Source organism: Microcaecilia unicolor, chromosome 11 (assembly GCF_901765095.1).
Source record: "Microcaecilia unicolor chromosome 11, aMicUni1.1, whole genome shotgun sequence".
Lineage (NCBI taxonomy): Eukaryota > Metazoa > Chordata > Amphibia > Gymnophiona > Siphonopidae > Microcaecilia > Microcaecilia unicolor.
Genome location: NC_044041.1, coordinates 15912799 through 15940274, shown reverse-complemented (window position 1 = coordinate 15940274; position 27476 = coordinate 15912799). Strand labels below are relative to the sequence as shown.

The following is a 27476-nucleotide window of genomic DNA, read 5'->3' as shown; positions in this document are numbered from 1 at the left end:
ATTTATTTATTGCATTTGTATCTCACATTTTCCCACCTTTTTGCAGGCTCAATGTTGCTTACAGTACATCATGATTTGTGGAAATCTGTCTGACAAAATACATTTAGTATAGCAAAAGGATCTAAGGGTAAGGTGATAATAATAAAACATGATAATATCTTAGAAAGTAATAGAGTAGGACAGTTCTGGTTCCATGCGGAAGAGTTTCACATGTGTTAATCATTGCGGTATGTTCTGTCAAAGAGGTGGGTCTTCAGTAGTTTGCAGAAGTCAGTCAGTTCATAGATCATTTTTAAGTTGCGTGGTAAAGCGTTCCAGAATTGTGTGCTCAAGTAGGAAAAGGTTGACGCATGTATTAGTTTGTATTTCAGACCTTTGCAATTGGGGAAGTGAAGATTAAGGAAATGTGCGGGATGATTTTTTTTAGCATTCCTGGGTGGTAGGTCTATCAGATCTGTCATGTATGCTGGAGCGTCACCGTGGATGATTTTTGTGAACTAGAGTGCATATTTTGAACGTGATGCGTTCTTTGAGTGGGAGCCAATGTAACTTTTCTCGTAGGGGTTTGGTGCTTTCATATTTTGTTTTACTGAATGAGTCTAGCTGCAGTGTTCTGGGCTGTCTGAAGTTTCTTGATTATATACTCTTTGCAGCCAGCGTACAGTGCGTTGCAGTAGAGCTTGTGCAAGGGATTTGATGCTCTACAATAAACCAAGAACCTCTGGGTATACCTCAAGTCTTCAAGAATTTCCCTGTGAAGAACCCCCTAGCTCAACTGCCAACCCGTAAGGAACTGGTGCAGGAGCAAACCTCAGTAAACCAGCCCAGCAGCTGTACAGAAATCCATTCTCAATCTGCTGGAGATGGAAAAACACTGAGAGCTGGAGCTGCACACTGTCCAATAAGAGCTGGCTGATGGGCATACCACCCACAAATCCTGGACTGGTGATCTAGTGAGAACACTATACTTGAATTGGTTGACTTGCCACTCAGAAATAGATCCAGTTTATCAAGATCCTACTTAAATTTAGATTACCCAGATTGTGGTGGCCTTAAGTACAAATCTACCTATGCCTCCAACTTCACATTCATAGGTACACAACTGTGGAATGCTTTACCCAAATCAGTACAATCTACCCAGAACTACTTAAATTTCAGAAAATTATTGAAGTCCGTCTTGTTCAAGAAGGCTTATTCTACAGGTTCAACATAATTCTGATCATCTCCTTGTTTAATCAAGACTCTTGGACACTAATTATCTTTATTATCTCCATTATCTTTTACACATTGTTGTTTAAATGACGTTTACTATCTTACTTTTACACTGTTTAATTGTACTTTCTGTACTGTAGCCTTCTTACACATTCATGTAAGCCACATTGAGCCTGCATCTAGTGGGAAAATGTGGGGTATAAATGTATTAAATAAATAAAAATAAAATAAATAAGAAAATATTTATGGATTTTTATATACCATTCATCATTACATTCTAAAGTTAAGAATTTAAAAAAAAAATCTTTAAGGCAAACATCAGTTTAAAACTACCCTCTCCAACTATCCACATTATCAAATCCAAATGACTTTACACGTTGCCTTCATAATGATAAAACACCATAAGCCTATACCTTCGCCTCTGGGTCAGAATATAAAAGCGTCTATTGCTTTAATAAAGAAGTATCCATTAAAAAAAACGATACAGGAACTCCCAAACCACCCTGTAAAAAGCATTTTCAGCATTAAAGCTGATGAGAAGTGAAGGGGTTTCTCCAAAGTGTGATATTGCCAAAGCAGCCAAAATCTGACTCATATTTTTGAGATGGCATCACCAGAAACAAAGCCCACTCGTGGTCCTGCTATTAAGGAAATACCCTAGACAGCCTATTGGCTAAAAGGTTTGCTAGCAATTTAGCCTCATCCTATATAATAATTCTCACCTCCAACGTTCTGTGCTTGGGACCGTGGCTCCCTGGAGGTGGTTGTCTGCTAGGCAGACACGCACTGACGTCATGACAGCTGATTCCAAGGCAAGGGGAGGAGTAGGGAAACGCACAGCGTGTTTCCCTACTCCTCCCCCTGCCTCGGAATCATCTGTCACCCCCCGCGCTACGACCCCCTCCTTCCGCGAACCTGTTGACCCCCGGCCCGCCGAAAACTGCCCCTCGCCGCTGTTGTGGACTACCTGTGCTGACGGGGGACCCAAACCCCCGATAGCCAAAGTGCTGTTGTGCCCTTCGCGTTGCTTCCTCAATCATCTTCTGTGCAAGTTTCTCTGCGTGCATCTGACGTCAGACGCACGCAGAGGAACTTGAACGGCGGTGCCGCTGCGGGGGGGGGGGGGGGAGAAATTGCCTGCCTAGGGCCCGTTTCCTTGCCTTCAGAAACGGGCCTTTTTTACTAGTAATTTAATAAAGAGATGGGATTGTAAGACTCCGGATATTCTGGATCCTTCCCTGGCTTACACAGAACCATAATCTGTGTGGTATTAAGAAAAGAGAGGGTAATGTACCCCAGTCTATAATTCTGTTAAATACTAAAGTCAATGCGGGGTCATCCCCTGCGCTGCCGGTTGTTGGCTGCTGGGCATCTGCAGCTGCTTTGCGTTGAGGAGTCTGCTTGGGGAGTGCTGCACATTGTAGGGGTCCCGTTTCCTCCTGGACCGCCGATTCCAGCCGTTGGCCATCGCCTGCATTCCTTGTCTTGTTGGCGGGATCCGCTTGCCGGTCAGCTGTTTCTGACGAAGATTGCGAGTGAGGGATCGGTCGAAACTCTGCCTGTCTTGGGAGTCGGAGTGGACGGATGTAGACAGCTGATTAATTACCTTAATCTGTCACAGCGAGTCAAGCCCTAACTTAAATCCAAAGCTCTTTAACAGCATTTGAATGGACCATTTTGGACTCCTTTATTTCTATTCTTTTTTTTTCTCTTTCTTCTCTCTGACTACATATCTATTTAATATTGTATTACCACTGGATTGGCGAAAGCCTTTTCAGTCTATTGTAAGCCACTTTGGGCCTGCATCCTGTGGGAAAAGGTGGGGTAAAAATGCAATAAATAAACTATATCTGCTTTCAAGAATTTATATAATTTGCTCCTAAACCCATCTGGCCCTGGGGTCTTGCCCAGAGGGCTTTGTTGTATTGCCTATTCCACCTCCTCTGGTTGAATACACATATAGAGGCATATTTTCAAAGCACTTAGCCTTCCAAAGTTCCATAAGTTTCTATGGCACTTTGGAAGGCTAAGTGCTTTGAAAATATGCCTCATAACCACATCTGAATCCGAAACAGAGATCTGGGGCAGCTCCATCCTTGAAAGATAAATGTCACTGTCCATAGTAAACTCTGCAGGAGCAGAGTATAATGTGGCAAAAAAGGTTTTCAATACTATCATCTTTATGTGCCAGCATCCCCTGTGAGTCCCTCAATGTGGTTATCCTACTGAGGCCATTACTATGTAGCACCATTTTGGCTAGTAACCTGCTCTGCTTGTTAGCAAATTTATATAACCAGTATTTGTAACAGCCAATTGATTTTTGTGTGTTCTCGTTTAGAGCTTATTGAGCTTCCAGCAAGCATGCTTTAATATGCAAAGTATGACGTCTCCCATATTGCTGTCACAAGTGACCAGCCGATCCAGGCGCAGAATTTTCGAATGTCACACTTTCTTCTGGAAAATAGTGTAAGCAACAATTTTACCCCGTAAAACTGCTTTAGCAGTTTCCCAGAAAAAAAAAAGGGTTATTCTGGGTTCCCGTTTATTTTGCTCTGTATAAATCAAATATGGAATTTATATTGAGAACCAAGTGTTTTAAGTTTATGTTTAAGTGCATTTCCACCCACGCATCATCTGATATCTGTATTGGGCCAATCGTAGATGAACTCGCTTCTGAAGGGACCTCCCTAGATGTAGATAATTAATCTATCCTGAACAGGGTGGAGTGTACTCTTGACAGATGTATATAATCATGATCTGTTTGATGTAAGGTTCTCCACACATCCACCAAATCCAGCGAACAGCATAGCATGGGAACCCCCCTCGTCGTTCTAGCCAGCTCCCTCCCTGTGGGATGGGATCTGTCCAACAATGTACATAAGTACATAAGTATTGCCATCCTGGGAAAGACCAAAGGTCCATCGAGCCCAGCATCCTGTTTCCAACAGTGGTCAATCCAGGTCACAAATACATGGCAAGATCCCCAAAAGGGTACAAAATCTTTTTATACTGCTTATCACAGAAATAAGCAGTGGATTTTCCCCAAGTCCATTTAATAACGGTCTATGGACTTTCCCTTTAGGAAGCCATCCAAACCTTTTTTAAACTTCGCTAAGCTAACCACCTTTACTACATTCTCTGGCAACAAATTCCAGAGTTTAATTACACGTTGAGTGAAGAAAAATTTTCTCCGATTAGTTTTAAATTTACTACATTGTAGCTTCATCGCATGCCCCCTAGTCCTAGTATTTTTGGAAAGCATAAACAGACGCTTCACATCTACCCATTCAACTCCACTCATTATTTTATAGACCTCTATCATATCTCCCCTCAGCTGCCTTTTCTCCAAGCTGAAGAGTCCTAGCCGCTTTAGCCTTTCCTCATAGGGAAGTCGTCCCATTTCCTCTATCATTTTTGTCGCCCTTCTCTGCACCTTTTCTAATTCCACTATATCTTTTTTGAGATGCAGCGACCAGAATTGAACACAATATCTGAGGTGCGGTTGCACCATGGAGCGATACAAAGGCATTATAACATCCTTATTTTTGTTTTCCATTCCTTTCCTAATAATACCCAACATTCTATTTGCTTTCTTAGCCGTAGCAGCACACTGAGCAGGTTTCAACGTATCATCAACAATGACACCTAGATCCCTTTCTTGGTCCATGACTCCTAACATGGAACCTTGCATGACGTAGCTATAATTCGGGTTCCTCTTTCCCACATTAAACGTCATCTGCCATTCAGGGGCGTAGCCAGACCTCGGTGGGAGGGGGGGGCCAGTGCCCGAGGTGGGGGGCACTGGTTAGCCCCCTCCCCCCGCCGCTGACACCCCCCGCAACCGCAACCCACCGCCACAACCGCAATCCCCCCCCCCCCCACATCAGGTACCTTGTTTGCTGGCGGGGGTCCCCAATCCCCAGCCAAAGCGTCTTCTTCAGCACCGGTCGACTCCAGCGCCTTCGTTGCGTGATCTTCTGTTTCTGACGCCTTACGTCCTGCACTGGGCTATATACACGGTGCAGGACATAAGGCATCAAAACAGATGACACACAACGAAGGCATCGGAGTCCACCGGTGCTGAAGAAGACTCTTCTGCTGGTGGGGTTTGGGGACCCCCACCAGCAAACAAGGTACCTGATGCGGCGGCCCATGCCCCCGTGGCCCTACATAGCTACGCCCCTGCTGCCACTTAGACATCCAGTCTCCCAGTCTCGTAAGGTCCTCTTGTAATTTTGCACAATCCTCCCGCGATTTAACGACTTTGAATAACTGTGTCATCAGCAAATTTAATTACCTCACTAGTTACTCCCATCTCCAGGTCATTTATAAATATGTTAAATAGCAGCAGTCCCAGCACAGACCCCTGGGGAACCCCACTAATTGCCCTTCTCCATTGAGAATACTGACCATTTAACCCTACTCTCTGTTTTCTATCTTTTAACCAGTTTTTAATCCACAATAGAACACAATAGAACACTACCTCCTATCCTATGACTCTCCAATTACCTCTGAGTCTTTCATGAGGTACTTTGTCAAACGCCTTCTGAAAATCCAGATACACAATATCGACTGGCTCATCTTTATCTACGTTTGTTCACCCGTTCAAAGAAATGTAGTAGATTGGTGAGGCAAGATTTCCCTTCACTAAATCCATGTTGACTTTGTCTCATTAATCCATGCTTTTGAATATGCTCTGTAATTTTGTTCTTAATAACAGTCTCTACCACTTTGCCCGGCACCGATGTCAGACTCACCGGATCTCCTCTGGAACCTTTTTTAAAAATCAGCGTTACATTGGCCACCCTCCAATCTTCCGGTACCATGCTTGATTTTAAGGATAAATTACATATTTCTAACAATAGCTCCGCAAGCTCATTTTTCAGTTCTATCAGTACTCTGGGATGAATACTATCCGGTCTAGGAGATTTACTACTCTTCAGTTTGTAAAACTGCCCCATTACATCCTCCAGGTTTACAGAGAATTCATTTTCTCCGACTCGTCAGCTTCGTATACCATTTCTGGCACCACTATCCCACCCAAATCCTCCTCAGTGAAGACCGAAGCAAAGAATTCATTTAATCTCTCTGCTAAGGCTTTGTCTTCTCTGATTGCCCCTTTTACTCCTCGGTCATCTAGCAGTCCAACCGATTCTTTTGCCGGCTTCCTGCTTTTAATATACCTAAAAAAAATGTTTACTATGTGTTTTTGCCTCCAAAACAATCTTTTTTTTCGAAGTCCCTCTTAGTCTTCCTTATCAGCGCTTTGCATTTGATTTGACATTCCTTATGCTATTTCTTATTATTTTCAGTCGGGTCAAGCATCTCATTAAAATCTCTCCCGGTCATGCTTATATTAATTAAAAAAGCAGCTATTCCTACCTTTAAGAGAGTCTACACCTAGAATGATGCAGCTTTTAAATTTCAAAGCAGAAGTTGCAGTGCTGAATGCAGAGACTGCCTACCCAAGTTCTTCTAAAGCAGCCAACTCTTTTGCAAAAAATCAAAAGCACATAAATATAGGAATTTATTTTTAATTTATTTATTTGTAGCATTTGTATCCCACATTTTCCCACCAATTTGCAGGCTCAATGTGGCTTACATTTGCCGTAGTGGCGATTGCCATTTCCGGTAACAGAATTACATTCGGTATTGCATTAAGGTGCGTACATACATGATAAGGAAGAATACATTATGGTGATAGATTGAAATGTAACATACTGTAAGGATTATGAGGCTGTCCTACCCTGGTTAGGCCCCTAGAGGGCGCTGACCCCCCTAAAATGTCCAGGGAGAAGGGCTAGGTGAGTCAAAGGGGAGGTATAGCTGGAGCTCGCTAGGACCGGGGAGAGTCCTGGGGGTGGAAACAGGTGCAGCCGGTTATGGGCTGGGTCCTGTTTGCCATTAAACCCTTAATACCCCACCTGAGAAAGGGAGAAGGGGGGAGAGCTGGCAGCTGAAAAAGAGAGCTGGTAGCTGGAGCTGGGAGCTGGTGGCTGGAGCTGGAGATCCCCAGGTGAAGTACTGGCTGAGCCCTTTTGACTTGTGGTGAACGGGGTGCAAGGCAGGGAAGCTGGCTGGGGTAAGAAGGCCCTAGAGTGCCAGGATAAGAACTATGTGTTCAGAGAGCTACTGTGTGTCCCAGATGCCAAGGCTGTGGTTAGAACAGTGAAGAGGTACTGTGTGTCCCAGAGTTAATATTGAGAAGAGACTGGGTGTCCTGGACTGAGCTAGTACTGAGCCAAAATGCCAGTGGGAAAGGGCTCAGGGGGAAGAAATAAAGGGACATGGGACTGTGCAAGAAGAAATGTTTAAACTGGAAGATTGCACTGAGAGGAAGAAAGGAAATGGTTAAGCTGGAAGAACTGTTGAGCTTGTGAAAGTGTTTTAAGCTAAGAGAGGTGTGCCCCATGGGCTGAAATAAAGATTTGTATGGAAGAAATCCTGTTGATAAGACCTGACTCTGTTTGCTTTTTTTGAGAACCAGGTCACCCCGAGTAAAAAGGGGTAGGATCGGAATTTGCATAAAATCTGCATACTAAGAACCAGCTCACCCTGAGTGAAAGAGGGACCTGGGAGCCTGAGGTGAGAGCTCCATCCTCACAATTCTTCACAATTAACCTCATCATGTTTACAATACGTTAGATCATCAATTATAGAGAAATTGTTTTCGATATAAGGATTAAAGTGGTATTGCATTAAGGTGCATACATACATGATAAAGAACAATACATTATGGTATTTCACATAGGTTCCAGAGTAATAGTTTAGCTTGTAGCCTTTGTTAGGTCGTCAATTATATAAAAATCATTTTTGGCATAAGTATTAAAGTGGTATTGCTTGTTCGTTGATAGTAATGAGGTTGGTCAGTCAAGTGATAAGAGTACGGTTCTGTCTGGTTCACGGTCATTCTTATTATTTTAATAGTTAGGATGGTTATTTATGGCATGCCTTCTTGAACAGGTCAGTTTTCCGTAGCCTTCGGAAGATAGTTAGGTCTTGCGTTCCATAGTTGCGTGCAAATGTAGGAGAAGCTGGTTGCGTATGTGGATTTGTATTTATAAGTGATCAGGTAGCTTCTGAGCACCCTGTAATTCTACTTATGACTTAAGTTACCATCACTCTCTAAAACGTCAGCCAGAAGAGCACTGTGGTTAAACAAACGCAACATTGATCAGCAATCAAAGTTATATTTAAATTAAAAAACAGAAGACCCATTCTGTTAGCATTAAATGGTACAGACTATACAAGAAGCAAAAATTAAGTGATAGGAAAATATCTGTATGGACTCGGAGAAAAGCAGACCCAAGGTTTTCAGCTTCAAAAGAATTAAGCCAGATCCAGAAATTTTTTTGCTGGTATTTTACAATGTAATTCGCAATATATATAATATATGTGTTTTTAATTTGTTGGTTTTTGACATATTTATATATTTCAAGCACATTTATATGCATTTTTATATTATATTTTCAAATAATAATTTGATGTCTATTGTTATTTTATATGTCCACTGCATATATATTTTATGCATATTTACATGCACTTCTATATTATCTTCGTAACCAATATTTAATGTTATTTTATATAATTTTTAAATGCTCATATTTTTGAATCAAAAAGGACTCTTTATAATTCATGTCTATGTTTTACACATACATTATAATTCATATTGATGTATTATATATTTTATAGATATACATATATTTTATGTAATCTCATGTTTTATAATTTTATGTTTCTAATTTTATATGTCATTCATTATAGCCCCTGACGCAGCCCTATTGTTGGGCAAAACACGGCCTGTGTCGGGCATTTGTTTTATGTACGATATCTTCAATAAAGTCCTTTTGGATATTATACTGATCTGCTGGTTTGTTTTCCATGTTGGATTTTGCAGATCATTTGCCTTGTTGTTTCCTGGACTCAGAGAAAAGCAGATCCAAGGTTTTCAGCTTCAAAAGAATTAAGCCAGATCCACATATTTACAGTAGGCAAGACCCCTCTGCCCAAAATTGGTTCTGTATCCATCTGCTAGAGCAGAAGACATTTGAAACTTCTCCCCACCACTTGCTAAGCGATACTAAACAATCACGTCACCTCCAGATGATCACGTTCAGTTTAAGCTCTTTTGGGCATGGATCATATGTTCCTATAATTTAGGTAGTAATTTAGATTGTGCCCCCTCTGGGTTACTTACTGTACCCAAACTGTAACACATCCCGAATACATGCTTGAAAAAGCAAGCAATGAAATCCAAAAATCTAAACCCACCATTGTGGCCTGTATATGAATATTTGAACTCATATTTGGAAAAACGAGATACGAAAGCGTCAAACCCCTACGTGAAAAACTGCATTGGCTCCCAATTAAAGAACAAATCGCATTCAAAATCTGCACTCTGGTTCACAAAGTTATTCACGGCGAGGCCCCGATCTACATGGCAGACCTAATAGATTTACCAACCAGAAACACAAAACGTTCAGCACGCACATACCTAAATCTCCACTACCCAAGCTGTAAAGGACTAAAATATAAATCAACATATGCATCCAGCTTCTCCTACATAAGCACGCAACTATGGAATGCACTACCAAATGTCTTGAAAACAATGCAAGAACTAACAATCTTTCGGAAATCATTAAAGACCAATTTATTCAAGAAGGCATACCATAATGATCCAACCTAAACACCCGGACCCTGCAACACAACGAAACTTGTTGTACCAGAAAAGGACACTTAATTCTTCCTCCTTAACCACCTAATTCACCTTGACTTAACGCAATTACCACTCTGTATCTATCATACCGGAACTGGCGTTCGCCATCACGGTACTATTTGCAGGCTCAATGTGGCTTACATAGTAAACGCCATCACGGTACTATGTAAGCCACATTGAGCCTGCAAATAGGTGGGAAAATGTGGGATACAAATGCAACAAATAAATAAATAAATATATACTGATGCATTCCTAAGGTATAGGAGATTGGGGGGGGGGGGGGGGGGGGAAGAAAGGTAATGCTTCTCTTGTTCTCTCACTCACCACATGGATCTTCAGATCAATGGACAATCGCACATGATATGGAACATCATATTCCCGCATGTCCAGGATGTTATCCATTTGATCTGCGATCTTCTTCGAAGTGCCCTCCTCCTCTCCTGCCATACTGCTGCCAGTGAGAGCACTGCAAAAAAAAAAAAAAAAAGACAGAGACAGTAAGAAGTCTACTTGCCTGTTGGTCAATCTAAGATGTCAAGAACAGAACAAGAAGTTAAAAGGCTTCATACAAAAGAGCAGAAGAGAAAATTCTCTCTCTATATACATTCTGCAGCTTCAGAAGCAAGTAAATGAGGTCACCAGGGCTACAGAGAAGCATTCCCTGGACAGCATGGCAGGTGGGTGTAATTGCAAGGCCACTGAGAAGCAGTACTACTACTACTACTACTACTTGACATTTCTAAAGCGCTACTAGGGTTACGCAGCGCTGTACAAGTTAACATAGAAGGACAGTCCCTGCTCAAAGGAGCTTACAATCTAAAGGACAAATGTACAGTCAGTCAAATAGGGGCAGTCTAGATTTCCTGAAAGGTATAAAGGTTAGGTGCCGAAAGCAACATTGAAGAGGTGGGCTTTGAGCAAGGATTTGAAGATGGGTAGGGAGGGGGCTTGGCGTAAGGGCTCAGGAAGTTTACCTGGACAGCATGGCTGTGTAGGTGTCATTGGCATGATCCCGCTCCTTGTTTTTCCTTACGGCAGGTGAAATTTCTTTCCTCACTTTCACTAGATCATCTACAGTGTGAAAGGCCAAACGAATATAATGCCTCTTGAGACCCACAAGATGGTTTGGCTGCAAAGAAGACCAGGAGACAAGTTACAGTTCATGGATGCTATAGCACTTTTCACCTTCCTTTAACACAACATTAAAAAAAATGCTTGGTGTCTCTTTTCAAACAGACACTGATCAGGTCCTGGTAAATTTCAGAATCAACACCTCCTCCCCCTCACCCTCTCTCTATCATCCACTCCCTCCCTTCTGTAGCCAGACTGATAGAAAAAAAAAGCTGAGTTGAATTTTTAAAACAAACCTACTGGTTTTACAACCTTTTTTCCCCCCATACACATATCAGCAAACATGCTGATTTTAACTCAGTATGAGCTTAAACGGGCTGACAAGTGGCCCTCCTCCCTATCCCCTCAAGCACTTCCCCTCCCTTTTATCAGCAGTCATGTTAAAAGAAAAAAAAACAGCTGTTTTTAGAGAGCAAAGCCTCACACAGTGGTCAGTGTGTTTTAAGGTAGAATCCCCCAGAGCCACACAATGAGTTTTCTTATCAATACAGCACAAGCCCTGCAAAACACAGGAGTTCGTTCAGCAAAGAAGACTACTCCCACACCCTGTCCCTCTCTATTCCAGCAGGCAAGGTCACGTGCATGAAATGTATAGCAGCTTCCTGGGTTTTATTGACTGGGAAAAGTTACAGATAAGAAATTTATTTATCTTTTTATAAAATAGTTAGAGAACAGTGCCTTATACAGGGATTGATGTGCTTTAGCAGTGATAACCTAAGAAACATTGTGTAAAAATACAAGCCCAAAATTATAAGTGCAATGCAAATAGGCACAAAATAAAACACTGGCAAAAATGTTTTTGAGTGTATTACACAAGATGTGTGGACATAATCAGTAGCTGTATGGCAGTGTGCTAAAATTTTGACTTCAAAACCCACCTCCCTGCTCCCCCCGTTTTCTATTTCTGTTGATGGCTCTCTCATTCTCCCTGTCTCCTCAGCTCGAAACCTTGGGGTCATCTTTGACTCTTCTCTCTCCTTCTCGGCTCATATTCAGCAGATTGCCAAGACCTGTCATTTCTTTCTTTACAACATCCGTAAAATCCGCCCCTTTCTTTCCGAGCACTCTACCAAAACCCTCATCCACACCCTTGTCACCTCTCGTTTAGACTACTGCAATCTGCTTCTTGCTGGCCTCCCACTTAGTCACCTCTCCCCTCTCCAGTCGGTTCAAAACTCTGCTGCCTGTCTCGTCTTCTGCCAGGGTCGCTTTACTCATACTACCCCTCTCCTCAAGACCCTTCACTGGCTCCCTATCCGTTTTCGCATCCTGTTCAAACTTCTTCTACTAACCTATAAATGTACTCACTCTGCTGCTCCCCAGTATCTCTCCACACTCATCCTTCCCTACACCCCTTCCCGTGCACTCCGCTCCATGGATAAATCCTTCTTATCTGTTCCCTTCTCCACTACTGCGAACTCCAGACTTCGTGCCTTCTGTCTCGCTGCACCCTACGCCTGGAATAAACTTCCTGAGCCCCTACGTCTTGCCCCATCCTTGGCCACCTTTAAATCTAGACTGAAAGCCCACCTCTTTAACATTGCTTTTGACTCGTAACCACTTGTAACCACTCGCCTCCACCTACCCTCCTCTCTTCCTTCCCGTTCACATTAATTGATTTTGATTTGCTTACTTTATTTATTTTTTGTCTATTAGATTGTAAGCTCTTTGAGCAGGGACTGTCTTTCTTCTATGTTTGTGCAGCGCTGCGTACGCCTTGTAGCGCTATAGAAATGCTAAATAGTAGTAGTAGTAGTAAATTTCAAGACAGTAAATTCTAGGACCACTGTTAGTTTTCCTTCGAAATCTGATCCTTATCAGTACACTATAAGCAAACTTAAATACAACTCCAGATGAATGAATTGAATTATTCTCACTGAAGATTACAGTACTTACCAGGTCCAGATCCTCCTTTGGAACAGTTTCCAGTTTTGCTATTTTACCCTGAAACTTCTTGGACAGAAAGGACGAGACCTCCCGTTCACATCCCTAAAGCAGGGAACGGACAAGAAAATCATCATGGCAAAACTTCTTTGCCAACTACATAACCAGCAGGAAAAGCCATCGAGCAAGGCCTATTAAAGCCCATATCACAAGGAGACAGTTCAAACAACATGCACAAGAGCCCTGCTTCAATCGTAGGCAATGGGAAAATGAATTACCAGCACTGCTGAAACAATGTCAATGGGCATGAATTACAAACAGAACTACTCACCTTTCTGGTTGCAATGTAGAAGTATGGCTTGTAGGGTAGAGCCACCTGAAGAAGAAAGTCAGAATCAATATTTCACATATATTCCATATATAACACTCAGGCGACAGTTAGGAGGAGCTGCCGTGTTGACTGTGGAGTAGCAGCTTAATGGTTAGTGCAGAGAACCTGCAGAACCAGATTTGATTCCCGCTGCAGCAACTTGTGACCCTAGGCAAGTTACTTAACCCTCCACCGCTTCCGGTACAAAACTCAGAAGCTGTGTCCACTAGGGACAGAGAAAGTACCTGCATATATGTAAATCACTTTGGTTGTATGACAAAAAGGTGGTATATAATCAAAGCCATGACCCTTTCACCCTTATGGCTTTTGTCCTGTACTCAAAAGCCCATCTCTAGTTGGGGGACCAAGCTGAGGTGACTGCCTGGGATCCATGCTGTAATCCTCTCTCATCCACTCCTGCATCCGCTTCCCCTTTCGCTGACTTTATTATGAAGTCTAAACATGAGGAGCAGAGATGACAAAGACAAGACATGATGCTGTCCCCACTGCCAGCAGGATATCTTCTAGCACCAGGAGGTGACGGTCTTGTAGAGGATCACTTTCAAGATGAAGCATAGATTGATTTACTGCTAGGACCACTCCTGCCTGTATCATTCATGATATTCAAGAGACGGGGGGGGGGGGGGGGGGGGGGGGGGGGAATGTTGTCCCACCCAGTCAGCCCTCTCTCTATATACACTGCATTAACCCCCCAGATTCTATACAGTGCAACCGGAGTTGCGCACGCAACTTATCTTAATAAGCCAATCGGCGCCGATAATTGCCATTTCACAGGCAGTTATTGACACTAATTAGCACTGATGAGAAATTACGCGCAGAACTTGCTAAGTGTATTCTGTAAAGGTCTGCGTGTAAATTCTAAAATGCAGAACCAAAAAGGGGGCATGGCCTTGGGCATTTCTAAAATCTGGGAGGAACTGCACAGCTAACTTATAGGCTCCACCAGAAGTCTGTACATAAGTATTGCCGTACTGGGACAAACCAAAGGTCCATCAAGCCCAGCATCCTGTTTCCAACAGTGGTGAATCCAGGTCACAAATACCTGTCAAGATCCCAGAAAAATGCAAGACATTTTATACTGCTTATCCCAGAAATTGTGGATTTTCCCCAAGTCCAATTTAATAATGGTCTATGGACTTTTCCTTTAGGAAGCAGTCCAAAACCTTTTTTTACACTCTGCCAAGCTAACCACCTTTACCACATTCTCTGGCAACAAATTACAGAGTTTAATTACACGTTGAATGAAGAAAAATGTTCTCCGATTTGTTTTAAATTTACCACTTTGTAGCTTCATCGCATGCCCCCTAGTCCTAGTATTTTTGGAAATCGTAAATAGACGCTTCTCGTCTACCCGTTCAACTCCACTCATTATTTTATAGACCTCTATCATATCCTTCCCTCAGCCGCCATTTCTCCAAACTGAAGAGGCCTAGCCGCTATAGCCTTTCCTCATAGGGAAGTCATCCCATTCTCTTTATCATTTTCGTTGCCCTTCTCTGCACCTTTTCTAATTCCACTATGAGGCATATTTTCAAAGCACTTAGCCTTCCAAAGTTCCATAGGTTTCTATGGAACTTTGGAAGGCTAAGTGCTTTGAAAATATGCCTCTATATCTTTTTTGAGATGCAGCGACCAGAAGTGTACCCACCTGCTGGTAAGAGTACATAACTCATCCGTCTAGGCAGGTCAAGAGGGATGCTAAGGAACTAGTCTTCACCAGAATATTTAAAACAAATTTTACCTTAAATCTACTCCCATCTTCTTGGATGAAGTAATAATCCACAGAGCTAATGAGACGCTTATCCTCATCCAAAACCTCTGTCTGAAAAGAGAGGGGAAATATATGGTGAACAACCCAGGGCACCTTAAAGCACCTGACATTAAGCAGGGTACAAAGAAAAGAGTAAGATGGACTGGAAATAAGACAGCAGCTGTGAGGATTAGAAGGACAATTTCAATAAATACAATCTTCTGCCCTTCTGCACATAGTGAGCACCAGATCAAAAAATCAAAAGCATTTTTTCCGATTTCTGGAACACACTAAAACTGAGTCTTTATGAAGGCACAAAACTTCAGTTGCTGTGACGTGAGGACAGTGCCGGGCAGACTTTGGCATTTCTGGGACACAGACTGTAAAAGAAAGACCATGATAAAGTATTTTACATCACGTTCATTGTTGATTTATCCATGAATTGATATGAGACACTGTTGGGCAAACTGGATGGACCATTCAGGTCTCTATCTGCCATCATTTACTATGCTACTAAAGAGTGAAAAGAAATACAGAGGGTAATTTTGTAACGGGACACTATGAGGGGGGGGGCATCTGTATAAGAACCTTTTTATAAAAACAAGCGCCAACTTGTGTTAATCAAATAATAGCACGTGTGTCAGAGAACATGCCTTGAATGTGTGATCACTTGCATCTACTTCAAAGCTTCTGTAAATGCACATACATACCCTAATCAATGTGCACGTGTGTAATGCAGTGCAGCAGTGACCTAGTGGTTAGAGCACCGCCTCTATACACTGTATTATTTGAATATTTCAGATTTTCAGGATATCCACAATGAATATGCATGATCTTGATTTGTATACACTGCCTTTATTATATGCAGATCTCTTTCATGCATACTCCATTTTGGATATCCTGAAACCCTGACTGGCAAGGGATACCAGCGACATAACGTAACCAAACATATCTTAATCCTTCCTCTCCCTCTCTAAGTTCCCCCCAATGGTCTTTACCATACATGTACCGCAGTATCACCTTGTTCATACCGGAATCGGCTAACGCCGTTTACAGTACTATGTAAGCCACACTGAGCCTGCAAAAAGGTGGGAAAATGTGGGATACAAATGTAATAAATAAATAAATATTTTTACTGTTATAATTATCTATTACTTATGTTTGACTTATTCTTGCTGTACTCCATCATGAGTGAATTCCTTCAAAAAAGGTGGTAAATAAATCCTAATAAAACAAAATAAAGATGCTGTTTCAGAGCAGATGTGTTCAGAATGTGTACTGTGTAAAATTGTCCAGTATTGGGACTGCTTTGTTACATCCCATTCATCTGGACAGGTCTGGTGGATGATAAAGAAAAATTTGGTCTTACTATTTTTCTCTCTTAGCATCATATCAAACCAGACCGGAATCTTGTTCTGTTTCAGAAGTGGAGTTTGGATAACCTCTCGGAGAATGCTGTTAACTAAACGCCTAGCCACCAGCCTGGGGTCACCCCACAGCCACGGGTCTATCCCCCCCCCCCCCACACACACACACACAGCTCAGGTCCGCCTGCACCTGCTGCTTGAGCTCTACACTAGCACCCTCTTCCCATTATACTTCCTAACCCCTCCCTGCCCCCTACCCCCTCTGCTCCCAACATTATTCCCAGAACTCTATGCGGTACAACCACACATCAAAAAACATGAACCATTCCTTTATAAACCAAACTTAGTGACAAGAGATATATAATCACAAGGTCGTGGCACCCTTTGTTCCTTATAGCCCCTTTTTCCCTCCTAACTATATATATGGTACCTCTACCCTATATATGAAGCATTACCTATCCATCAAAAACTTCTGATAAATTACATGACAGATCTGAGTTGCCACTATACCTCTTGTCCTAAACCCTCCCCAACCCCCTTTCCCCCTATCCCTTCTTGTTGGGTCCCTCTTTTTTTTTTTTTTTTTAACTAAAGGAAGTTTATTGTCATGAAATATTAGAACAGTGTAACAGAAAAGGTGCAATCTGCAAACAATAACAGGTAATTAAATATGGATCAATTATAAAACTAACATTTGTTCACTACCTAAATAGTTGTCGAATGACAATAGTGCCTGGCAAGTACAGCAAATATAGCTGCTCACAGTCTAGTAAAGAGATCTTCCTTTCTTCCCTCCCAACCTGAGACTGGAGAAAGATCCAGTATTTCCAGATTGAATCTGAGCTCCTGGGCCAATCAGAGCCCTGAACAACATTTTTTAAAATTAGCTAGCCACATCACTGCAGGTTACTTTCTCTTTCTCTGTTAATAAAGAAGGAACAGTCATTTCTCTATAACAGCATTAAAGACAAAACATGCACCATTGCTGGCCAAACTAGAAAAATACACTTCAAGAAATAATTAATACAGTTTACAGACTTAAGATTTATCTTTTTTATTGAAGACAAGCTATCCTGTATGACATAAATACTAAACGATAGTTATACACTCAGATTTGTAAGTCCATATCATAACAGGAGTAAAGAACATCAACCATGTCCACAACTTTATACAGATGTTAATAAATTCCCTTACCTCCCCAAACAGCCCCCTACCACCCTTCTCTTCCCCCCTCCCCCCCCCCAATTTACCAAAATTCCTCCCTCCCTTTACAAACCCTCCCCCTCCCGTTTCTTATGTATTGCCTGGGAACTATCATATGTTCAGCAACCTACTCCTGGCCGCTGGGGTCAGTGTGTCTAGCAATGGGTGCCAAGTATCTAGAAACCGCAGACCAGGTCCAGAGTTAAAGTCATGCACCCCCATCCTTTCGACTCTCAACAGCAGGATCATACGAGTCCGCCACTGGGAACAGGATGGATAAACGTAGGATACCCACTCCGACAGTATCACCTGCATGGCAACTACTATGGCTTTGTGCACAAAAGTTGTAAATCCTTTTGGTATTGGTCGGACGAGTACAGGGTGGCCCAGCAACAAACCTGGGTCATACTTCCATCTGGTCTGCCAAGTATGAGATACATATAGTGTATTATCTGCTTCCAATAGCTGACAATGCCTCTGCACCTCCAGAGCGGCTCCAGGCTCCTTACGTTTGGAGCACTCCCCCCACGGAGAGATCCCCATATGGAAAGCCCTCCTAGGAGGAATGTACAGTCTGAGTGCCACTTTGTACTGAGTTTCCTAGTGCGAGACCATAGAAGTGTGTCTCCTCATAGTCAAAACATGAGTTTTCAACTGTGATATTGTAAATTCCATCGGAATGTCCTGTTTCCACTGGGCTAACAATTTGGCATAATCAGGTTCTTGCACTGTGTCTCTAATGTGCCTGTGGTAAAACTTGAGCGGTACTTGCTGTTGTGCTGCTAAGGAAAATGCTGAGGCCAGTTCTTCCTGAACATCTTCCGCCAAATCCTCCCAAGGCAAGGACTGGACATAATGCTTTAACTGACTGTAGTGAAACTCGTCCGAAGGGGGCAGACCAAATTCCTCCTGAAGCTCCCGGAACGACTTTATCCGTCCTTCTGGAGAGACCACATGCTGTAAGTATATCATCCCTTTCCGCTTCCACCTTTGGAAAGCTGGATATAAAATGCCTGGTGGGAAGGCAGGGTTTTCACAAATCGATAGGAACGGGGTAGTTTTTGCAGAGAATTGATGCAATTTACAGACCCATTGCCATACAGCTTTCGCTGACCCCAGAATTCCAGTCGTTTGCAATATATATGGCAAGGGAGGCCCTGCCGTATGTAGATAGTTACTAAAATGTGTTTCAGGATATAGATGCATTTCTATGGAAGTGGCTGTATAGTCCTGGGATCCACGGAACCAGTCGTTGATATGTCGCATGCCACTTGCCACTGTCATATACTTGATATTTAGTAGTCCCAGGCCGCCGTACTCCACTGGAACACTTAATGCGTAATAAGACAGACGTGGCCTCTTCTTCTTCCATAAAAATTTTTGTACCATTTTTATCAGCTTCTGTTCATCAGATTTTTTTAGAAACAATGGGAGTGACTGAAATGTATAGAGCCATCTAGGGGCCATAACCATGTTAAACAGCGCGATCCTTCCCATCAAAGAAAGTGGCAACGGCCCCCAGGCCTCCAACTGTCTATTAGTGTCTCGTAATAATCTCTGTACATTTTGCACATATAGTTGTGATAAATCCCTAGTAATGGTAATTCCCAAGTATTTCAAGGAAGTCTGTGTCCATTGGATGGGGAAACTCCCCAGCCAGGTTATTGGTTCTTCTGACAACACTGGTAAGGCTATAGATTTATGTAAGTTTAAACAAAACCCTGAGTATCTCCCATACTGTTCAATTAACCGCAGCAAATTTGATAAAGTCTTAGCGGGCTCTCTCAAAATTACTAACAAATCATCTGCATAAGCTAGAATCCTAATATCCTTTCCTGCCAGATTAACTCCCTGGAGGTCTGGGGCTGAAGAGACCCTCCGCAGCAACGGCTCCAAAGACAATATAAATAACAAAGGGGACAAGGGACAACCCTGTCGCGTACCCCGGCTTATTTGGAACTCTGGCTCTCTGACTCCATTTACAAACACTCCTGCCTTGGGTTGACAATAAAGTGCCTGAACTGCATGTGTGAACCACCCCTCTATACCCATGGCAGCCAAGGTCTGGTGCATGAACTCCCACCCCACCTGGTCAAAAGCCTTTTCAGCATCTAGACTCAAGAGCAGGGTGGAGGCCCCAAGCTGCTGGCTGGCCGCCATAGCCATCAAAGTCTTCCTGATATTATGAACCGACTGACGGCCCCTAACAAACCCAACCTGTTCCTGACTTATCAGGGATGGGCGATATTCTGCCAAACGCTCAGCCATCAGCTTTGCCAATATTTTGGTGTCAACATTTAGCAAAGAAATTGGTCGGTGAAGGGAGGAAGTGACGTCATCCCCTGAAATGGCTGCCTGAGCCACGAGCTCCGATCAGCCCCTCGCTATCAGGACACCCACGGAGACGAGAGCGCATAAAAATAACTATTAATTGCATGAAAGCAACATCGGAAGCCAAGGGTAAGCGATCTATGCCGAACTCAAAAACTAACCCGATCGACTTACAAGCTTTTGCGTACACGGGCCCAGCCGCGAATATGAGCGCGCCGTCCCCCGAGCAAGGCTCGACCAGCCCTCGAGAAGGCAGTCCCCCGCTGCTATCCCCGCCACTTTTTATAACGGGAGAGGGACACAACCCAGAGGAAATTCGCATGCACGAGATCCGCGGGTGGCTGCAAGAAATAAAAACTGAAATTATCGCCGCAGTGCGAGCGGACCTCGTGGCATTGGGGGCGGAGCTCCGAGGAGAAATAGGCGCGCTGGGCATCAGAGTCGCAGAGACAGAAGATCGCATTGACGAACAAACTGAACTAATACAGGCTATAGACTCCCAGATGAGGGAGACCAAACAGGAAACATTGCAAATTTGGGACAAAGTAGAAGATCTCGAGAATCGGAGTCGACGTTGCAATGTGAGGTTTCGCGGCCTTCCAGACACGCCACTGTACTCTGATTGTGAAACAACAGTGCAGAGTATTGCAAGCGCCCTACTAAAAGAAGTGCAGATATCTAAAGATCCAGCAACAATCCAACTGGTATGGGCGCATAGAGCCCTAGGAAATACCATCACTAACCGTCCAAAAGATATTATTGCCTGCTTTAATGACTTTAAATTAAAGGAACAAATTATGAAGGCCTCACGATCAACACCTGGATTCCAATGGGACTCCTACCATATTGAATGCTACCAGGACCTGGCTGCAGCCACACTGAAAAGAAGAGCAGAACTCAAGCCCTTCACTAAATTTCTGACAGACAAGGGCATCAAATATCGATGGGGCCACCCATTTGTGCTACGATTTTACAAAGAAGGGAAGCAATATCAAGTGCGAAGCATAGCGGATGCGGCTGAAATATTCCCAGAAGAAGGGCCACAGGGAGAAACTACTGCATTAAAGAAACATCCGCCCACGATTGGCGAAAAACCACGTTGGCAAAGAGTCGTCGCGGGAAAAGGCAGACTACAACGCCAGCAATCGGACACGCAATTAACAAAAATGGACGCCAGGGTAAAGAAATAAACAGAGCCTGTATCCTTGACATCGGATTCCAGATATAGGCCGCAACTTGGTGACTATGTAATTGAATTGTACAGTTGATGTTGTTAAGAATGCGCTACTCAGTGCTGAAAGAAGATACAAATATGATGTGCAATTAGCAATGTATAGGTTAATGATGTGGGGACCAGTTACTTAAAGTTGATAAATAGGGGGATGGGCCACTATCCTTCTTGACACCCTTATGTATATGGCACGAGGATGTCCTCAAATGGGAAGGGAGGGTAAGGGGGTTACTAGTGGGAAAGGACTGACTATGCTTAAACACCACATGAAGGGGGGGAAAAAAACACAACAAGAGGGGATAACCTGGAAGACTAAGCAGAGATTAAAGCTAAGGGGTGCACTATCACAGATTAGATGAGTGTTGTTAAATGTATGACCCTAAATGTAAAGGGCCTTAACTCCCCAGGTAAACGCCAACTCATGTTCAAAGAAGTGCAACACCTAAAAGCAGACATAACATTCATTCAAGAGACCCATTTGCTACAGTCAGCTGAGTGGTTTTGTCAAAGTACAAGACTGCAACAGGTGTTCTGTGCATCTAACCTGCTAGAAAAGAAAAAGAATGGTGTCATGATCATGCTATCCCAAAAATATTCATGGCGGGTCCAGAGAGTGATCAGGGACAAAAAGGGTAGATATCTGTTAATGATAGTACAAATAGAGAGGGAAACACTTACACTCCTAAACATATATGCGCCTAATGACCAGCAAGGTGCATTCTATTTGGAACTGTCAGCGCTCCTCCCCCAGCACATAGTAGGCACTCTATTAATAGGTGGGGACTTTAATTTGACGCTACACCCAACTCTGGATAATACCACACAGGGGGTTCGCTACTCACAATCCGCTCGGTCTCAGCTGCACAAATTTATGAGGCAATGGCACTTAGTAGATATCTGGCGACACAGAAATCCCCAAACTAGAGGATACACATTCTATTCGGCAGTCCATAACTCATACTCTCGCATAGATTTCTGGATGGGCCCACCAACTTTAATAACCGATATCATAGATATTCAGATACATCCGAGAACATGGTCGGATCACACACCAATGATGCTAGAGGTGAAACTGAGGATATCGAGCCCTGAGGCGCCGCAATGGCGCTTCAATGATAAATTACTAGCAGATCCGGCTATCGCTACCAGTCTAGAAGTGGCCATTAAAGATTACATCACCCTTAATGATAATGGAGAGGTGACTTCAGGAATACTATGGGAGGGCTGCAAGGCAGTGATAAGAGGGAAAGTAATAGCTCTACAGGTACATCTTGCACGCCAGACACGAGCAAGGACCCAACAAATACACACAGAGCTGACAATCCTCAGTGCACAGGAAACTCGTCAGAAAGATAAGGAGAATATACAACACCACATACATACATTGAGGATGGAACTTAGGGAAATCCAAATGGCAGAGATAGCAGAACAACTTCAACGGGTGAGACAGGCGTATTATGAATATGGGAACAAGACCTCTCGGCTATTGGCATTTAAGCTGAAAAAATGGACTGCCAACACACATATCACAGCTATACATGACAAAGAGGGGAAAATGTGCACCACACGAGAGGATATTCGGGCAGCCTTCACAAATTTCTACACAATGCTCTATCAGGCCGAGGGAAACCCGGATCCCCAGGACTCCGGGAGGTACCTGGCTCAAGCCAAGCTCACAAAATTAACACTACTAGAGGAGGAGATGCTCTCAGCCCCTATTATATACAACGAAGTGGCATGGGCAATTAAAGATCTACCTAATGGGAAAGCACCGGGACCAGACGGGTTCACAAATAAATTTTACAAACGATATAGCAAATTGCTAATCCCTCTACTGGTCCGGGCAATCAATGAGTTGGAATTCCAGGGGGAATTATCCCACTCTTGGAGATTGGCAGATCTAGTGGTTCTTCGCAAACCAGGGAAAGATCCACAATATTGCGGTTCTTATCGCCCAATCTCCCTCCTTGGTTCTGACTATAAAATCTTTACCAAAATACTAGCCAAGAGATTACAAAAGCTAATGCCGAAACTAGTACAGGAGGATCAGGCGGGATTTATCACAGGCAGACAAGCAACTGATAACATTAGGAGGGCACTCCACTTGATCCACGAGGCAGGCAATATCCGACAACCCATGTTGCTTCTCTCCTTGGATGCCGAAAAGGCGTTCGATCGGGTTAGCTGGGATTTCATGTTCAAGGTCTTAGAACATATGGGATTCACAGGTCGTTTTATAACATGGCTTCAATTGATTTACACCAGACCAATGGCTGCCTTGAGGATCAACGGGAAAAGTTCAGACCCGATAACATTAGAACGTGGGACACGTCAGGGTTGTGCCTTATCACCACTATTGTTCGCTCTGACAATGGAGCCACTAGCTCAGCATATTCGGCAGGACCCACATATACATGGTATCACTGTAGGGGGTGTGACACATAAAATCATGCTATTCGCCGATGATATTCTACTAACCTTAGTCGACCCGAGCGACTCCATGCCTCAGATAATGCAGGAACTAAATCGATATGGTAAATTCTCTGGGTTTCGAGTGAATATGGACAAATCAGAAGCCTTAGGGCTGGGGTTAACATTGGGAGATGAAGCTTCAATACGACAACAATTCCCGGTCAAATGGGTCACGAGATCCCTTAAATATTTAGGCGTGCACTTAACACCCAAATTGACAGATTTATATCAAGCTAACTTTCCCGTGAAGCTCGGGGAACTATTTGAAGATCTGGATAGATGGGAGGGCTTAGAACTATCTTGGCTGGGACGAGTGGCAGCGATAAAAATGATGATCCTACCCAAATTGTTATACTTGTTTCTTGCACTGCCCCTACCAATGCCGAGGGGGTTCTTTAGACAACTCAAACGGAAGGTCTTCGCATACATATGGCAGCATAAACCACCCAGAGTGAAGGCAGCTATAATGTATCAGTCCAAGAAGATGGGAGGTATGGGGGTGCCAAATTTTACTTTATACCATCAGGCGGCACAGCTGCGTGTGCTGGCGGGATGGAGTGCTGGTAGTGCAAAGGCATGGTCCCAGATAGAGCAACACTGGATGGGACTAAACAATCTGGGCTCTCTACTATGGATACCAAGGGTCAATTACGGACATATATCAAGAGAGCCCCTCTAGCGGTGCAATACCCTTTACAGACATGGTTGGCCATTAGGGGGAAATATCTTCCTAATCGCCGTTGTTTCCACCAAATGGCAATAAAAACAGCCCCAGGGTGTCCGCTGGGGATGGATAATTTAATATACACACAATGGGAGAAAGGTTTGAACACATTAGGCCAGCTATGGGATGAGGGTCAGGTATTCTCATTCGTAGAATTACAGGAAGACTATGGGTTACCACTATCACATTTGTTTCACTACACTCGCATTAGAGACTATATAAATAAGAGAGCCAAAGCAGAACTACTTTTAGAAGAGACGACCCTAGAAAGAGCAATGAGAGTGGGAAGCCACAGGGGGTGTATTTCTCGCATATATGCTACACTGCTTAATGACAAGGGACCCATACTATATTATTTACAACGATGGGAACGAAACCTGCAGGTTACCATAGATTACACACAATGGGAAAAAGCATTGAGCCACTTGCTGCGGGTTTCCATATCTAGCTCAATGATTGAAAATAGTTATAAGATACTGTATCAGTGGTACTACACACCACAGAGACTGGTAAAAATGTATGGACAGGGGTCTGCACAGTGTTGGAGAAACTGTTCAATGGTGGGGGATATGCTACACATCTGGTGGTCTTGTCCTAAGATTCAAGCATACTGGACAGAACTGTTGGACATATTTGCTACAGTGACTGGGGTAAGATATCCAACTAAACCGGAGATTTGTCTGCTACATATCAGACCCCCAGGAGTTCGGATGTCTGTTCACAGGCTTACAGCAGTCTGGCTGGTAGCCGGGAAAATCACACTGGCATCAGCGTGGAAAAGCCAGCTGGCTCCACCAGTGATAAAGGTGATACACAAGATGGACTACCTCTACCAAATGTCCAAAATGACAGCTATACGATTGGAATAAACAAAAACAGCGAAGATGACACTAAATAACAATAAAGTGAAAAAATGGAAAGGAAGATGAAAACAGGAAAAAACATAAAAAATGTGACAAAGAAAAAAATCCAAAAATATACACTTAAAAATAAAAAAATAAAAAATGAAACACAAAATGTGTGTGTAAACAAAATTAAAAATCAGAAAAAGACGACACAAGAATGATGCAAAAAATAAAAAATTAATTAAAATAATATAATTTATTAAGGTGATATGACTCGACACAGCTGTGTTTCGGCCAAACCGGCCTGCATCAGGAGTCTAAATAAAACAAATTCAATTTAATTTGAAACATCTCAATTTTTGTCTCTTATACTATAGATTAATATACAATAGAAACAAAAAACAAACAACAAGGAAACAAATATATTACAGTAAATAGTCGCTATAACAAAGAAGATTCATGAATTAATTACATACTTATTAAGAACTGTAGAACAAATGAATATATATATTTCCAGAACTTAATTTTCATTTTATCTATCGATAAATCTCATGTTGTAGTATGAACTAATTATATCTATTGTAAAAGACAGAATTTCTGCAGGTGTTCAGACTTCAATTTATATATATATATAATATGATCCAAATTAATAATCATTATGAAATTAAATTATTGAAAGTGAACAATGTTATATATAATCTTAATATGCAATACATATTTAGAGAAAGAAAATTTTTTTATTTTTTACCTGTTACACCATGTGTATGTTCTCTGGCAATGTAAATTCTTGTAAGGAATTCAATAAAATGTCATTCAATAACACTCTACCTTTAAAAAGGCTGTGTGCGTAGTTTAATAACAATCTATATGGTAAAAGAGGAGAGAATATGTTAACTGTAAAAATAAATATTCTAATTCTTACTATAGTTCTATTTATTTCTTTTTGTAAATCATGTATTGTTTTAAACATATTTCTGTTTATTAGGAAATGCATATATTTGTAATAATGGCAGGGAAAAAAGATTTCTATGATATATATATCAAAAGTCTGGGAGACGGAGTGGTGTGTTTGCAGATAAAAGTCTTGTAAAGATCGTATGTATTGTCTTATAGCAGAGCAACAGTATGCTGTTTGTAATAATAACGGAACACGGTATTCCTGTAGCATATATAACGAGAGTCATAAAGATCAAATAATCTATCTACAGAAAAAAGTCTTATAAATATCATTTATATCATCTTGCAACTGGATATAGGTATTACGGGTCTATTAGCGGAACAATGAATTTGAATGATAAAGATTATTAAAGATTTTTCTTATGTTTGACTGCAATATGTTGTTCATTAACGTCTTTTCAAATTTTATTTACACAAATACAAGTTTACAATACCTCATATTTTATTAGTATTACTTGGTCATAATATTTAAACTATAATTTATTGAAGTTTTTAAAGGAACATAAAAGATTATTTTTAATATTGTTTATCAATAAATTTGATTAACACAAGTACAAGATTATAATACCCATATTTTATTAGTACTTTATGGCCATAATTTTTAACGATTACTATTGAAGTCTTTATAAGATCAACATAAAAGATTTTTAAATTTTATTTATTTCTACAATTGATTTTAAAATTATCAATATATGATTTCGTTAACATATTTAAGTCTTTTTAGTCAAACAATATATAACATTTTTTACATACATCCTAGTTCGATAGAACGTCCAAAAACCACATAAAGTCTTTATGTTAAACACAATGAGCAGTAATCTTTCATCTATATTCAAATTAACGTTTTTAGATTTAAAAACAACGATATATTTATATCATCCTAACAATACATCAGTTAAAATATATATCGTTAATTACACGGCTTAGACTACATTGAATCTTGACATAATATAATGTGCTGAATTGTAGTTAACAACAAATGTAGAATCGCTACAGATATTAAAGTATAAGGAATACAGCTTAATTTCACCCTACTGAGACAGTTTATTCTCTCTTTATCCAAAGCCACACATCACCATTTAAACATTTCAACGACGTTCAATTTTTAATAACCACTAGTTGATGGTTCAATTATGATTAGAATCAATTTGTTTAATTATTTAATTATTAATTTATTAATTTTACAACCAAAAGGTAGTGCACAACACAAGTACTTATTTAATAAATAATTTATAATACTTTACTGAGTCTGGTTTATTACT

General features: G+C 41.8%; 1 protein-coding gene across 1 annotated transcript in view; it reads right to left on the bottom strand.

Moving 5' to 3' along the window:
- Positions 1-27476, bottom strand: part of POLE (DNA polymerase epsilon, catalytic subunit) — a 141659-nt gene that overhangs the window by 104716 nt on the left and 9467 nt on the right. Inside the window, exons 3-7 of the mRNA XM_030218300.1 lie at positions 15076-15156; positions 13275-13319; positions 12956-13048; positions 10903-11057; positions 10253-10394 (exon numbers count right to left, since the gene is read on the bottom strand). Coding sequence (XP_030074160.1) covers positions 10253-10394; positions 10903-11057; positions 12956-13048; positions 13275-13319; positions 15076-15156 — 516 coding nt within the window. The remainder of the gene's footprint in view (positions 1-10252; positions 10395-10902; positions 11058-12955; positions 13049-13274; positions 13320-15075; positions 15157-27476) is intronic.